The sequence below is a fragment of the Mustela nigripes genome, chromosome 3 (genome assembly GCF_022355385.1).
Source record: "Mustela nigripes isolate SB6536 chromosome 3, MUSNIG.SB6536, whole genome shotgun sequence".
Lineage (NCBI taxonomy): Eukaryota > Metazoa > Chordata > Mammalia > Carnivora > Mustelidae > Mustela > Mustela nigripes.
The window spans coordinates 60484505-60497971 of record NC_081559.1 but is presented as its reverse complement, the minus strand read 5'-3'; the positions used below and the strand labels follow the sequence as shown (position 1 = coordinate 60497971).

Genomic DNA, 13467 nt, shown 5'->3' with positions numbered 1-13467 from the left:
TAGCCAGAAAAAAGAAAGAAAAGAAATGTAAAGGCCTCTCTGTCCCATTATGGTTTTGTTTTTGTTTTTGTTTTTTTCTTTTTTTTCTTTCTTTCTTTCTTTCTTTCTTTCAATAAAGTGGATCAAATCTAAGGGGAGTACCTTATAGCTCCATACGGTGAGCCCTCCAAAATAAGTTTGGTCATGGCAGTTAGCATTCTTAGTTTTCTCAACTCCAGTAATCCTCTCACAGTCCAGACCCACTTTCTAATCATAGCCTGGCAGCTGAGTCTTGCGATGCTACTTCCTGAAAATAAAGATGCTGCATTTTTTCCCTACTGCAGTTTACATTGTATTTTGTGACCCTTTGTGTGAGGTCCGTACCATTTTGATTCCCTGAATTTAAAGCTAAAAATTAAATAATGCAGTAAGAGTATTGTTAGTAGAACATGCTGCAGTGTCAAGAATCTTTACCATAGGACCAGGTTGATGGATTTGCTGAAGAGACACTATAATTCGTCAATCAGTCATTGAGGAGTTACAGTGAATTTTACCCTGTTTCACTTAAGATGCCTGTAAGGTTTTCAGAATCTTTGTTCCAAAAAGTCTGACATCCTTCCCAAGTAAGCTCTCTTTTTATTAGGTGATATACCATTCCAAGTGGTTTTGGTGCTAAGAATAATGAGTAGGAATGTCAGTTACAGATCTTTATACTGGTGAGCTAGACCTTAAGTGTGGGTTCAAGTAAAAAACACTTCTTTCTTTTTTTCTTTCTCTCTCCCTCCTTCCTTTCCTTTAATTATTTATTTATTTAAGATTTTAAAATTTGTTTATTTATCAGAGAGAGAGAGAGAGAGAAAGAACACAGGCAGGGAAAGTGGTAGCCAGAGGGGGAAGCAGATTCCCCTCTGAGCAGGGAGCCCGACACGGGGCTCATTCTCAGGACCCTGGAATCATGACCTGAGCCAAAGGCAGCCACTTAATTGATTGAGCCACCCAGGTGTCCAAAAAAAACACTGTCTTTTTAAATGTATCGTTGTAGGGCAGTAAAAGTTTACCTTTCAAAATTATGATTGCCTTACTAATTTGATTTAAGAAAGGCTTATCATTTTTATTTTTTATGTTATGATATATAACTAATTAAAGTATTGATTTTTTTCCCCAATTTACCTGTGTAGTAAAAGTGGTGGGAATGTGTTTTTATTTATTTGTTCCACAGTATGGCATGCAACTATACCAGAATTACATGCATCCATATCAAGGTAGAAGTGGCTGCGGTTCTCAGAGTGTCTCACCCATGGTAAGGACCTTATTTATTAACCTATGTATTTTATATTTACATTATATCAATTTGCAATAATATTGCATTATAAACGTTCATTACGGTACATCTATGTTCTTTCCTTCAAAGTAACTCTTGAGACACCATCCTAACATAACGTTACTGAATTATTTATTCTAGGATTTCACATGATTGCAGCCTATGTGATATTACATTAGAATAGATAATGTTCTATGCAAAAGAAAATTTGTAAATATTTGAAAGAGTTATGTGAATCATTCTATTACAACATTTGAGGATTTCATTTTAATACAATTTCTAGAGTATTTTTTTTGGGATTGTGGATGTTTCCTTAACCACTGATTTTTGTTGTGGTTTATTTGTTTAATATTGATTTTGGGATTGTAATAGCCTAATATAAAGATGCCAGTGGCTTGGAATTTTAAGAGCTGCATTAAACACAGGTAAGCTCTTGCATTTTGGGCTTCTAACAATAAAATGTTTTAAGGTCTAAGTCCTTGAAAAGCAGACTGCTCTTCAGGAAACCCAAAAACTGCAAGCCAGAATAGAGCTTGTGCATTACATTAAGTCTAACACCACTTCTCAGATTTATACTACCTGCAACTTGAATATTTATTTGCAGACACACACAGAACATCTTTTCCCTTCTTTAGAATCTAATTTTAATTTATTGTGCATTAACACAAGAGATTTGTTTCTGAACTTTAAGCTTATTTTTGGCCATTTTTGTCCTTGCTTCTTAATATTGAGTATATTAGGAATGTGGGTATATGCGCCTGTGTTAGAAATCAGCTAACATGCTGCATTTCCACTTAGGTTAAAAATATGCCCCTCATGGCTGTGACCAAGGAAGGCGCATTTCCCCGCATGTAATGTGGCAGATGAAATGCTCAGTTCTAGGAATGAGGCATGAAATAATGTTGATTACAAAGTCTGATAGACTAATAGGGAAAAAAGAACTCCAGTTCTGTAGTTATGTTGCTTTAAGTTATGGAGGAGTAACTTCTCATCTTTGTATCATATTACTTTTAAGCCCTAAAATAAGAAACTAAAGACTGGAATGAATTTTTATAAAAGCAGTGGCCTTAGTTGAGTATTTGTATAATTTGTCAGTACCTTTATCTTTCAATCCACATGTATATAAAGAATAATGGATTTTATCTTAATCCTTTTCTAAATCCTTCTAAATTTCCTTTAGAGTCTAAAGGTATTAGGATGAACATGTTAATAACAGCGGTACATTTAGAGGCTGTTGCCTAGTGTCCTCTTAATCACAGGAGAAAATTGTCATCAACAAAGTACTGTCTAGTCTCATCACTGTCATTAGCTCATAAGCATGGTATTATTCTTGCCACTTCCCCAGAAAGTGGTCCTACTGTTGATCACTGTATACATGGCAGTTTGGATAGTGTGACTTTGCCTGTTCAACATCAGATATAGGAAAGGACACGTCTTGAGTGAATCTAGTAGGCGATAGGGATTCTGTAGGGGCCTGTGGAGGAGGACCTGGCTGTCCTGTATGGCCGTTGTCAAGATGAAACAGAATAGTACTTGAGAATTCTATCTCCACTCTTCTTAACTTACGTGAAGGAAACTGAGATGTTTTGGGAGGTATTTATATGTACTTTGATGTCTATCTAGAATCCCACCTTTCTAGCTTACCACAGAAGAATCAGTGACCTGTATAATGGGTGCCAGTGCTCCTAACCTGCCACTGCTGGTTTTCTTCCAGACACTGTCTTCAGTGAGACTCATAGAAAACTGAGGATACAGTTATATATTTTTAAAGGAACAATATTCTTAACTTCTCCAGGGATACATTTTGAGAAGGAAAATAAGAAAAAAAAAAGTCTTATATTATAATACAACATCCTAGCTATCTACAGCACATCATGGCCACCTCATCTGCCTTTGAAATGAGAATCATCAGCAGATATTTCAGGAAGCCAAATATTTGGCCCTTTTCAGCACAAAGGAGCATCTGTTAGTGGGGTACTGACTGGACAGCTGGGATGGGAAAAACTGGTCGACTCAAGGCCTTATATTCCTCATTCTTGACCCTGAGCTAGATGTTGAAAACTGCACTCCCTGTACCTCCCCCTCTGTGGTCCATAAAAGACACTGGAAAGAGTCTGTATCTGCCACTGCTTTTACCGTAAGCTGCCTGTGCAACCCTGGTTTAGTCACTGGTAGCCTTCAGTGTATAATAAGGGGGACAGGTGTTTAAGTTTGGGAATTGATAACATCTCTGATGTCCTCTGGCTCTGTCTGAAACAGAGAGAACGATGTCAGGAACTTCTGTGCCCTCTTGCTGAGGACTGTGCTGAAGGTGTATCTCCGTCTTTCAAGCGGGGTGGCAGAGTGTGCCACTGACCTAGACTGCCTGAAAAACATTTCATGTCCAAAGCACACTAGGAGTGGCTGGATCTGAGCTCAGGCTGTGGCTGGGATAATCCAGGGTTTACCCAGGTCTTTTCTTTCTCGAAAAAAGAGAGATGTCCTTAAAATCATGGACCCTTTTCCAGGGTTTGCCCTGTTTATTCCACCAGAAGAAAGAGCTAGAAAAAGGGACCGATGTTTGAGAAATACACTGATTTGGAATGTTATCAACATTGCTTTCTTATGTGAAAGAAATTGAGCTGAAAATGACCTTTTGAGTTCAAGTCAGATACTGCTTCACGTCTATTTCTTTGTCCACCAAAGGTAAACTATTAATTTTTCATCCGCCACCTGCTATTCAGTAGGAAACATTTGCTATATTCCTGTGTGTTCCCTAGTGTCGTTAATGTAGCAAATGAAAATATTTATTTGTGTTGTAGACTCCCTCTAATGTCAAGTAATTATGGAACATGGGACCTTGTTTTATATTCTATCCTGTTGTATTGTAGGCAAACAAAAGCAAAAACAACTGGTTATGTTTGTTTTTCTTTCCTAACAGTGTTTATATGTTATCAGGACCTTGTGATTATGGCTCCCATCTTGGCATGTGAAGTAGAGATATTCTAAGGATAAAGCTATCATTATGATTGAAATTAGTTACTCTGTGGTTTGAGCAAGTGAAGGCTTTTCATTAATGTCGGCAAAACAGAAGGGTATCTGACTGGTCTACAGCCCCACACAGAAGATCATGGGTGGGGTGTGGGAAAGAAGGGCGAGCTAAGGTGTGACAGCAGATAGAGATTGCAGAGAAGCGTCTGTCTGCAAAGAGCAGCTGTCAGTTACAAAGGCTCCTGTAACAAATGGAAGATTGCATGACAGATCTCTAGAAATATAGATGAACCGTAATAAGATTGTGGGCCACTACAGCAGGGTTTAAAGAGGAGCTGGCAAATGCTAATGGTGTAGGATGTATGACGCAGTGATAAGTGAGCCCCTCTTTTTTTTTTTTTTCCTGTTTTTTTGCATGGACAGGGTGTTCTTTCAAGCATACATTTAACTATAGTCTCTTAGACCAAGCTAGGAAGGGCTGAATCCATGTGGAGAGATATAAAATAGTCTTGAGCAGTGAGTCTCCGTAGGCACACTGCTCTCCCTTTACCAATAGAACTCCCATTCATTGTTTCACTCCTCTAGTAACGAGTAGGGAGTAAGTGTTAAACATTGTCCATGCTGTTTTTGAATATTTTTTTCCCCCTTTGGGAGAATGTTTCTTCTTACAAACTGAGGCTCTTGACTGGAAATGTGATAAGTATCTTTTTTTTTTAGGATGCATGATGGGAGTGGCACTCTTTGTAAAAAGATGGTTGCAAAGTAGAGCCCTAAACAAAAAGTAAAAATGAAGTCCAGGTTTCGATATTTTCACCTTCAGAGAATATGAAAAGTAACGCCAAAGGAAGACTATTATTTGTTTAAATTATGTTTGTTTGGAGATGTCTTCCTTCTGTATCGGTTCTTTTTTTTGTCAGTCAAATTTATCTTCGCAGCTCTCAGTTTTCCATGGGCATCCTCACCAGATGAAAAAAATATTCACATAGTAAATCATAAAAATTTTAATGCCATGGAATTAGCGGAGTCATTATTTCACTAAATTGTCTTATCTTCCTTTGAAGATGTATGTATTTGAGAGAAAGGGAGAGAGAGGATGCACGCATGGGCACGTGTGCATGAGCTGGGGGAGGGGGAGAGAATCCTCAGGCAGACTCCCCACTGAGTGTGGAGCTCATCATGGGCCTCGATCCCAAGACCCTGAGATCATGACCTGAGCTGAAATTAAGAGTCATTTCTCAACAGACTGAGCCACCTAGACATCACTAAATTTTATTTTCTAAGTAAGATGAACATTGGTGTGATACAGTTTTAAAATACGTAGTATAGTTTGTTCCGTTGTAAAATAGGAGTACTATTTCTTTCTCAGGAAGTGCTGTAAGTCAATCTAAGTTACAGCTTTTGTCTATTCTAAATTTATAAAATAGCTGCTATGTCGGTAGAGAGGGTTGACATTTAAATGATAAAGGATGAATCTCAAATCATAATAGAGATTAGTTCAGAAGTGGTGCATCTTTTAGCCACAGAAAGAGTTGCTCCTTTCTAAATTGGTATTTTCCTATTTTACCAGACAGTATGAAGAGATAGGGTTCTTTTAAGAGAAAGACAAGCTAACTCTGAAAGCCTTTAATCTCTTTTCTCAACCACTTAATTCAGTGACCTTAACAAAAACTATGTAACTTATTTAACCAAAATATTTCATAGCACTATTTTTATCTTAAATATTCACTTTTGACTTTTTAAATTTCCTGCCAGCCACCTTTACAATCACATCCTAGAGGGGAAATATATTGTCAGCAAAACACTGAGAGATAACATTCAAAGTTATTTTTGTGGTAAAAAACGTGCGTTTTGTTTTGTTTTGTTTTTTTTTATTCCAGAGAAGTATATCAGAAAATTCTCTCGTAGCAATGGACTTCTCAGGACAGAAAAGCAGAGTTATAGAAAATCCCACAGAAGCCCTTTCAGTCGCTGTTGAAGAAGGACTTGCTTGGAGGGTACAAATAGCTTCACATTCTTGAAAATATTTATGGTTTGAGTTTGTCTGACCCTAAAAGTTGAAATTTGTTTCCCCTTTCATTGTGCAGAAAAAAGGTTGTTTACGCCTGGCCACCCACGGCAGCCCAACTGCCTCTTCCCAGAGCTCTGCCACAAACATGGGTATGTCTGTGCCTGTTCGCGGGGACTGTTTGGATGGATGGGCACATGGGGGAGGTGACTGGGTAGCTCTGGTGGGAAGAATGTGTAATTAAACTGGGAGGATTTCAAAGCTCTGTATTCTTCCATTTTATTTCTTCAGCCATTCACCGGTCCCAGCCATGGTTTCACCACAAAATTTCTAGGGATGAAGCTCAGCGGTTAATTATTCAGCAGGGACTTGTGGATGGGTAAGTTGGGTTTTGAATGGTCGTGATTTTGATTTCTCTTAGAATCGGTAATTACTTAGTTAATACACATAGTTTTGACTTCAAGTTATCATAAAACAGAAGTGACTTTGTTCTGGAGGTTACCATCATATCCTAGTAGTATCTAGATAATACCTGTTGTATTGCGTGTGCTTAGTACTTGTGCGTAAATGAACAGATGACGGAATAGGATCCTCCGCTGTTAACTAGTAACTACTCCTACTACTGTGCCAATATTAGTATCTCAGTTAAAAGTGAACTTGTTGGGGCACCTGGGTGGCTCACTGGGTTAAGCCTCGCCTTCGGCTTAGGTCATGATCTCAAGGTTCTGGGATCGAGCCCCGCATCCAGCTCTCTGCTCAGCAGGGAGCCTGCTTCCCCCTCTTTCTCTGCCTGCCTCTCTGCCTACTTGTGATCTCTGTCAAATAAATAAATAAAATCTTTAAAAAAAAAAAACTGAACTTGTTTTGAGGTGTCAACAACATATAATATGATTCCAAAGTATGGTTTGTGTCATGACATAATCTTACATGTTCTATATAGGTTTAAGTTTGGTGCAGACTGTATTTAGTTAAAAAACTCTGTTTTATATATTTTGACTGCTTGTTTTATTTTTTTCCTCTCTGTTTATATTCCCATTTTCTCTAAATTTTCACAGCTTTAAGTAGTATAAAGCTTTGAAAAGAGTACTTCTTGAGTGTTTCTCATGTCATCTTCTAGTGGGGTACCATGGGAGATAGAAGAGAAATGTAAATTGTATTATGAAATATTTACCATCTGAAGAGTTTTCTTTTTCTCAAATGACTTGGTGTTTCAACTACTTCCTGTAATGCTGGCTAAATTCCCTTTTCAAATGCAGTGCAAATCAAGGAGGCTGTATTGAGGTTTGGATGAGAAACCAGCGTCAATTTAAACAAGTGGTGATGGGGTCTTTTATCTTCAAGGGTTGGCTTAAGATGATGACAAGATTTCAAGGTGATTTAATACTGACATTTGGATAAAAATGCATCTTCACATGGAAGATTATTAACAGCAAGTCAGCATTTCACTAGACTGTATATAAGAGAAGATTTTAATATACTTCTCTATGTGGAGCAGTCTTTTTAGATATAAATTTGAACAATCAGCAGAATTACAATCTGATGAGACCAAGAAGAGAAATAAATCATAAGGAATTGTTAAAATGTTTTGGAGGATTAGAATTTCCCTACTTTCAAGCCTAGTTTTTATAAGTTGAATGAAATAACTACATAAAGAATGGTAATATCTTTATTTTTTATTATTTTTTAAATTTTTAATAAAAAATGGAGGAAGGGGGGCAGAATCCTTTGGAAAGATGTGATGATGCCAGGCAGTCCACTAGATGGTAGTGGTGATCCACTCGGGGATGGGAAGGAATCACAGCGTGCTTTATGAGTGAACCTCCCTTTTGTCCTATCTCCCAGTGATGTAATGTAGGAATCTCACACGGGACAAATGAAATGCATAATCTCATCCGACATCTGTGATCGCTCAAATTCCGTGCCCAGGCACAGTGAGATTAACATTGGAGTCACCAGCGGGGATTGTTTGCACAATCTGTTTGCCAACAATTAACACAAAGCTGGTTTTTGCCCCGTATTGCCAGTAAATAAGAATCCACGCCTGGCAGCGTTTTTCCTCTTAGGTCATTAGGTCATGTGTTATATTTTGCTAGCCTGACGTTATAGAGGCTTTTCTGCTGCATTCTTCTAGATTAAAATATATGTTGCTTGGGTGTTTCTTTTCCTTAAGACATTGTACTCAAACATTGAATAGATGATTTCAGGGTTGATATTTTTAGAATATATTCATTTCTCACTTTCCGTTGTATATGTAACATAGGAACCAGAGTCAAAAGAAAAAGGGGGATCAGTGTTGAAGAGGGGTTTAAAATGATTTCATTCTAAGCAATTTTCTCTTTTCAGGGACTAACATAATGCAGTAGTTCAAGTAATAATACGCTAATGCCCCATTCTCTGCACAAACTTGTTACATGTAAATACCCAATTCTCCAATGGAAGAAGAACATAGCACTAATTATTGATGTCAGCATAGCATTATGTTGCTTATTATGAGTGAACAATCTGACAAATGGGCTGTATATTTATCCTAATAAAATGAAATTAGCACTGTTGACAGTTTTATAGAATAAAATTATGTTATACCATATTGCTTACCATGTTGGATACTCTCATCTTTGAATACACAGAAAAGGAGAACTCTGGCTACATTTATAAATATATTTCCTGGGTTTGTTACATGCTATATATTTATGAAATATGTGAGTAAATATAGAAACATATTAAAATTCCTTCTCTCTCTTTAGAGTTTTCTTGGTACGGGATAGTCAGAGTAACCCCAAAACTTTCGTACTGTCAATGAGTCATGGACAAAAAATAAAGCATTTTCAAATTATACCAGTAAGTAATTTGTGATTTCACATTCGTATATTAGAGATGATCTTAATGCATCAGCTTTTGGAAACTTTGGTTTCCTTTGGATCTTTTATTAAATATAACTGGGGAGCTTGTGTTTTGACTAGACTTAAGTTTGGCAGAAATGATTTTATGAGCCTGAATTCATATAAGATATACAGGAATTATAAAAATTAAATTTCCCTTTTTCCATGAAATATGATTTACCAATATTGTATAGACCCCATGCCACCTATTGTTAAAAGGCCACCAAAGATTCTTTCTGAATTCTACTAGCGGTTCTCTAAAAACCATTATTTTCAAACCCTTGCTCCTTTCTTATCTCAAACAGGTTTTTTTGTTTTCCTAGTTTTGTTTTTAATCATGATGGATAGATACACAGGTGCTGCAGAACCGGAGAACATTTAAACCATTCTGAGCACATTTAAAAAATATCTATAATTCTGTTTCTCAGTGGCACAACTTGGCTTTGGGATATTTGCTGCTCTCCTGCTGATATTCTCCGTGTGTGTGTGCATGTGTGTATGCACATGATCTGTGTGTCGGAACCTGGTGATGTGGAATAGAGATCCCATCTATTTTCAGGGAAGTTTTACATATGATTGCTACCTTGCTAGCGTTTCCTTTTGAATGGCCTCTTTTTGGAATTATCCAAAGTCCATATGAAGTATCTTCCCAACTTCACTGTGTATGCACATAATGCCCCTGGGTGAGTATGAGTTGTTGAATGTCACCAGGCCTCACTGCCAGGAAAAAAAGCAGCAGCAGAAGAAGCAGCTGTCATCCTCTTAACATAATGTTTGGTTGCTTCAGAATCAATTTACGGATAGAAATTATATGACTATTTCTTTCTAATACACTAAGTGAGGCTGTTAGACAACATTCAGATACGGAGATTAATGTCTGTGGGAGCATTAACATCTTCTGTTTACTTTTATACTGAATAGTGCAGATTTCTCACCGTTTCTTGATTTATAGTAGTCACACTATTCTAACTACAGAATGTTGGAAGAATTTGAGGTAGAGAAAGTAGAGCCACCCGGTGCATCCTAGGGTCAGATGATATTTCATCTGTGTACAAGTAAAGTTACAGAAAAAAAGTGGACCCATCATAAGGGTTTTTTCCCCACTATCTTTAGTTTTGTCCACCTGTTCATTTTAGTGTCTGAAGACACAGTATGCAATAGAGTATGGCTGTCCTTGTGGGTTTTCACCCTTCTTACCAGTTTGCTGTTTTCCTTCCACTAGGTGGAGGATGATGGGGACCTGTTCCACACTCTGGACGATGGCCACACGAGATTTACGGATCTAATCCAGCTGGTGGAGTTCTATCAACTCAATAAGGGTGTTCTTCCTTGCAAGTTGAAACATTATTGTGCTAGGATTGCTCTTTAACCAAATCAGAAGTGACTTGTTAAACTATTGAAGAAAAAGGACTCACGACGGGGAAAAAAAGAAAAGAAAGAAAAAAGAAAAGAAAAAGAAAGACTGTAACCAAGGGAGAAAAATGTTGCCGTGGTGAAAAGAATCTATTTCACCTACAAGTTACAAAAAATAGCTTGTGCATTGCAGATAAGCAAAGATTTGGATTGACATTACATTCATCATCTAAAATTCATTAGTTAAAATTAAATCTTGGAAAAAATGATTTGGTGTGTTCTTGTGTGATTTTACATAACTATAGTATTTTCATCAAATATGCATATAAAACATCTTTCTGTCCTCATTTACTAGAGTAACATTTGAATTCTCAAACACAAAATATGAAGAAAACTTGAAGGTTCTGGATGAATTATTTGCAGACTGGATTTCAATTACAGTGCTTGTTTGTAACTTAGGAAGAATGATAAAATCTCAAGCTATCAATTGAAAAAGTTACCCACAACTTGTTAATAAAACTAAAAAGTATTTTTGAATATTATATATTTTCTGAGTTTATTATAATCTTAAAATCGAATCGTATTTTCAAGTATCAGTTTAAAATTATTTTTGAAATATATTGGGTTTTTTTTCAGGGTAACTTTTAGTAGGTTCTTAAATTATTACTATACTATAATATTTACACTGTACCTATTAGTGGTACATTATTGATTGCATTTTATTTCACTCTTTAAAGACTAACCAGAACTATCTTAACCGGAACTATCTTTTCAAAGAAAATGATCAAGATCTAGAAGGGCCTTACATAATTTGCACATGACTTCTTGTGGCCTATAATCTGGGACAGTGGTCACCTGATATTTCACATTTGCCCCTGCTGTAACTTTCAGAAAGCTCTTGATATCCTTTCACTACTTGATCATGAACCTGATCAAAATTGGTGAGATCAAAGATTCAAAGTTTATGATGTCCCTAATAGGCAAATTTGTGCTATTCTTTTAAAAAACTCAAAACACTCACCTCCCTTATCACCTCTCTGAGACCATGTGGGAAGTTTTTGTTGGGATTCTGTGACTCTTTTTCCTTTTTGTGGGACAATTCAGTGTTCAAAAAAAAGAAAAACATCAAATTAAAATCATTCAAAATATGCTCATCTCCTCTAATTGATCCTGTAACAACATTGTGGGAAAGTTAGGATGATTTTTTGAAAACATCTCAAAAATACGTTCTGTGGTTTTACATAAAGGTTTTACATTTTTGACAACAAAGCATCTGAAAACCTTCACGAAGTGCTACTAAATCAGTTATTACTGAAAAAATATTGGTGAATGTAAAAAAAAATACTCAGTTTACTTTCAGCCCAGGCAAACCCAATTCTTAAAACACTGAAACTTAGAACATGACTCTGATGTTATAAAATATCCATCTGGTGTCCACAAGGGCTCGGAAGACACACAGAACCTCCATCCACATGGAAGGGTGAGAGGTCAACAACATTGGCCCTTTCAACCTTTCAGAATAGCCTGAGTATTTCTGACTTATTTCCAATTTATAAAAGTAGTTTGTGTTTTGAACTGAAATGAATTTTCTCATTTTGCACCCAGTTTAAATTGACAATATCAGAGGATGTCATATTTTAAATACTAGACTTGTAAATTGACCAACCTGTGTTGTCTTTGTTATTTGTGTCTCTGGCTTCATTCACAATCTAAATTTATTATTGTGCAGCCTGGATGTTGTATGTAGCTGCTTACTTTGATCTTAAAGCATGAGTCAAGCAAAATTGCTGAGGAAAGGTAGACCTTATTCTTCATGATTCCTTCTGATAAATAGGGTTTTGAATGTGTGTTTGCGTGTACATGTGTGTAAATCTGATATAAAATTAAATCTGAAAATATCAGACATATTCAGCATTAGTTCAGCATTAAAGTGGATTTCCAAGAAAAATGTGAATTATCTTTGGGTTATTTTTTCATTTGATACAGTCAAGTTCTACTATCTTGTACCATTTCAGATAAGAATTAGGATATCTGAGTTCTTTACTTTTTTCTTTTTTTTTTAAATTAACATATAATGTATTATTAGCTTCAGGGGTACAGGTCTATTAATCACCAGTCTTACACACTTCACAGCATTCACCATACCACATGCCTTCCCCAGTGTCCATAACCTAGCCACCCTGTCTCTCCCCTGCTCTCCAGCAAACCTCAGTTTGTTTCCTGAGATTAAGAGTCTCTTATGGTTTGTCTCGCTCCCTGGTCCCATCTTGTTTTTTTCCCTCCCTTCCCCCCATGACCCCCCACTCTGCCTCTCAAATTCTTCATATCAGAGAGATCATATGATAATTGTCTTTCTCTGACTGACTTATTTCACTTAGCGTAATGCCCTCTAATTCCATCCATGTTGTTGCAATTGGCAAGATTTTGTGTTCTTTTGATGGCTGCATAGGAGTCCGTTGTATATATATATATCACATCTTCTTTATCCATTCATCTGTTGATGGGCATGTAGGTTCTTTCCATAGTTTGGCTATTGTGGACATTGCTGCTATAAACATTTGGGTGCACTGCCACTTCAGATCCCTACATTTGAATCTTTAGGGTAAATACCCAGTAGTGCCATTGCTGGATCTTCTTTATCTATTCATCAGTCAATGGACACTCAGGTTTTTTGCATGATTTGGCTACTGTTGATAATGCTGCTATAGACATCGGGGTGCATGTGCCCCTTTGAACTGGTATTTTTGTATCCTTTGAGTGTATATCTAGTAGTGCAATTGCTGGGTTGTAGGGTAACAATTTTCAGCTTTTTGAGGAATCTCCATGCTGTTTTCCAGAGTGGTTGCACCAGCTTGCATTCCCACCAACAGCGTAGGAGGGCTCCCCTTTCTCCGAATCCTCACCAACATCTGTTGTTTCCTGACTTGTTGATTTTAGCCATTCTGACTGGTATGAGGTGG

The 13467-nt window shown here is 36.9% G+C and overlaps 1 protein-coding gene across 3 annotated transcripts in view; it reads left to right on the top strand.

Annotated features, from left to right (window-relative positions):
* The window catches only part of GRB14 (growth factor receptor bound protein 14), a 114571-nt gene extending 103885 nt beyond the window's left edge, over positions 1-10686 (top strand). For 2 of the 3 annotated variants that reach the window (XM_059394092.1, XM_059394094.1), the window contains 6 exons: positions 1199-1279; positions 6148-6264; positions 6355-6427; positions 6567-6654; positions 9020-9113; positions 10377-10686. In XM_059394092.1, coding sequence (XP_059250075.1) covers positions 1199-1279; positions 6148-6264; positions 6355-6427; positions 6567-6654; positions 9020-9113; positions 10377-10523 — 600 coding nt within the window. In that variant the 3' untranslated portion in view covers positions 10524-10686. The remainder of the gene's footprint in view (positions 1-1198; positions 1280-6147; positions 6265-6354; positions 6428-6566; positions 6655-9019; positions 9114-10376) is intronic. The other variant, XM_059394093.1, reaches the window with a different exon arrangement.
* Positions 10687-13467: the final 2781 nt, after the last annotated feature.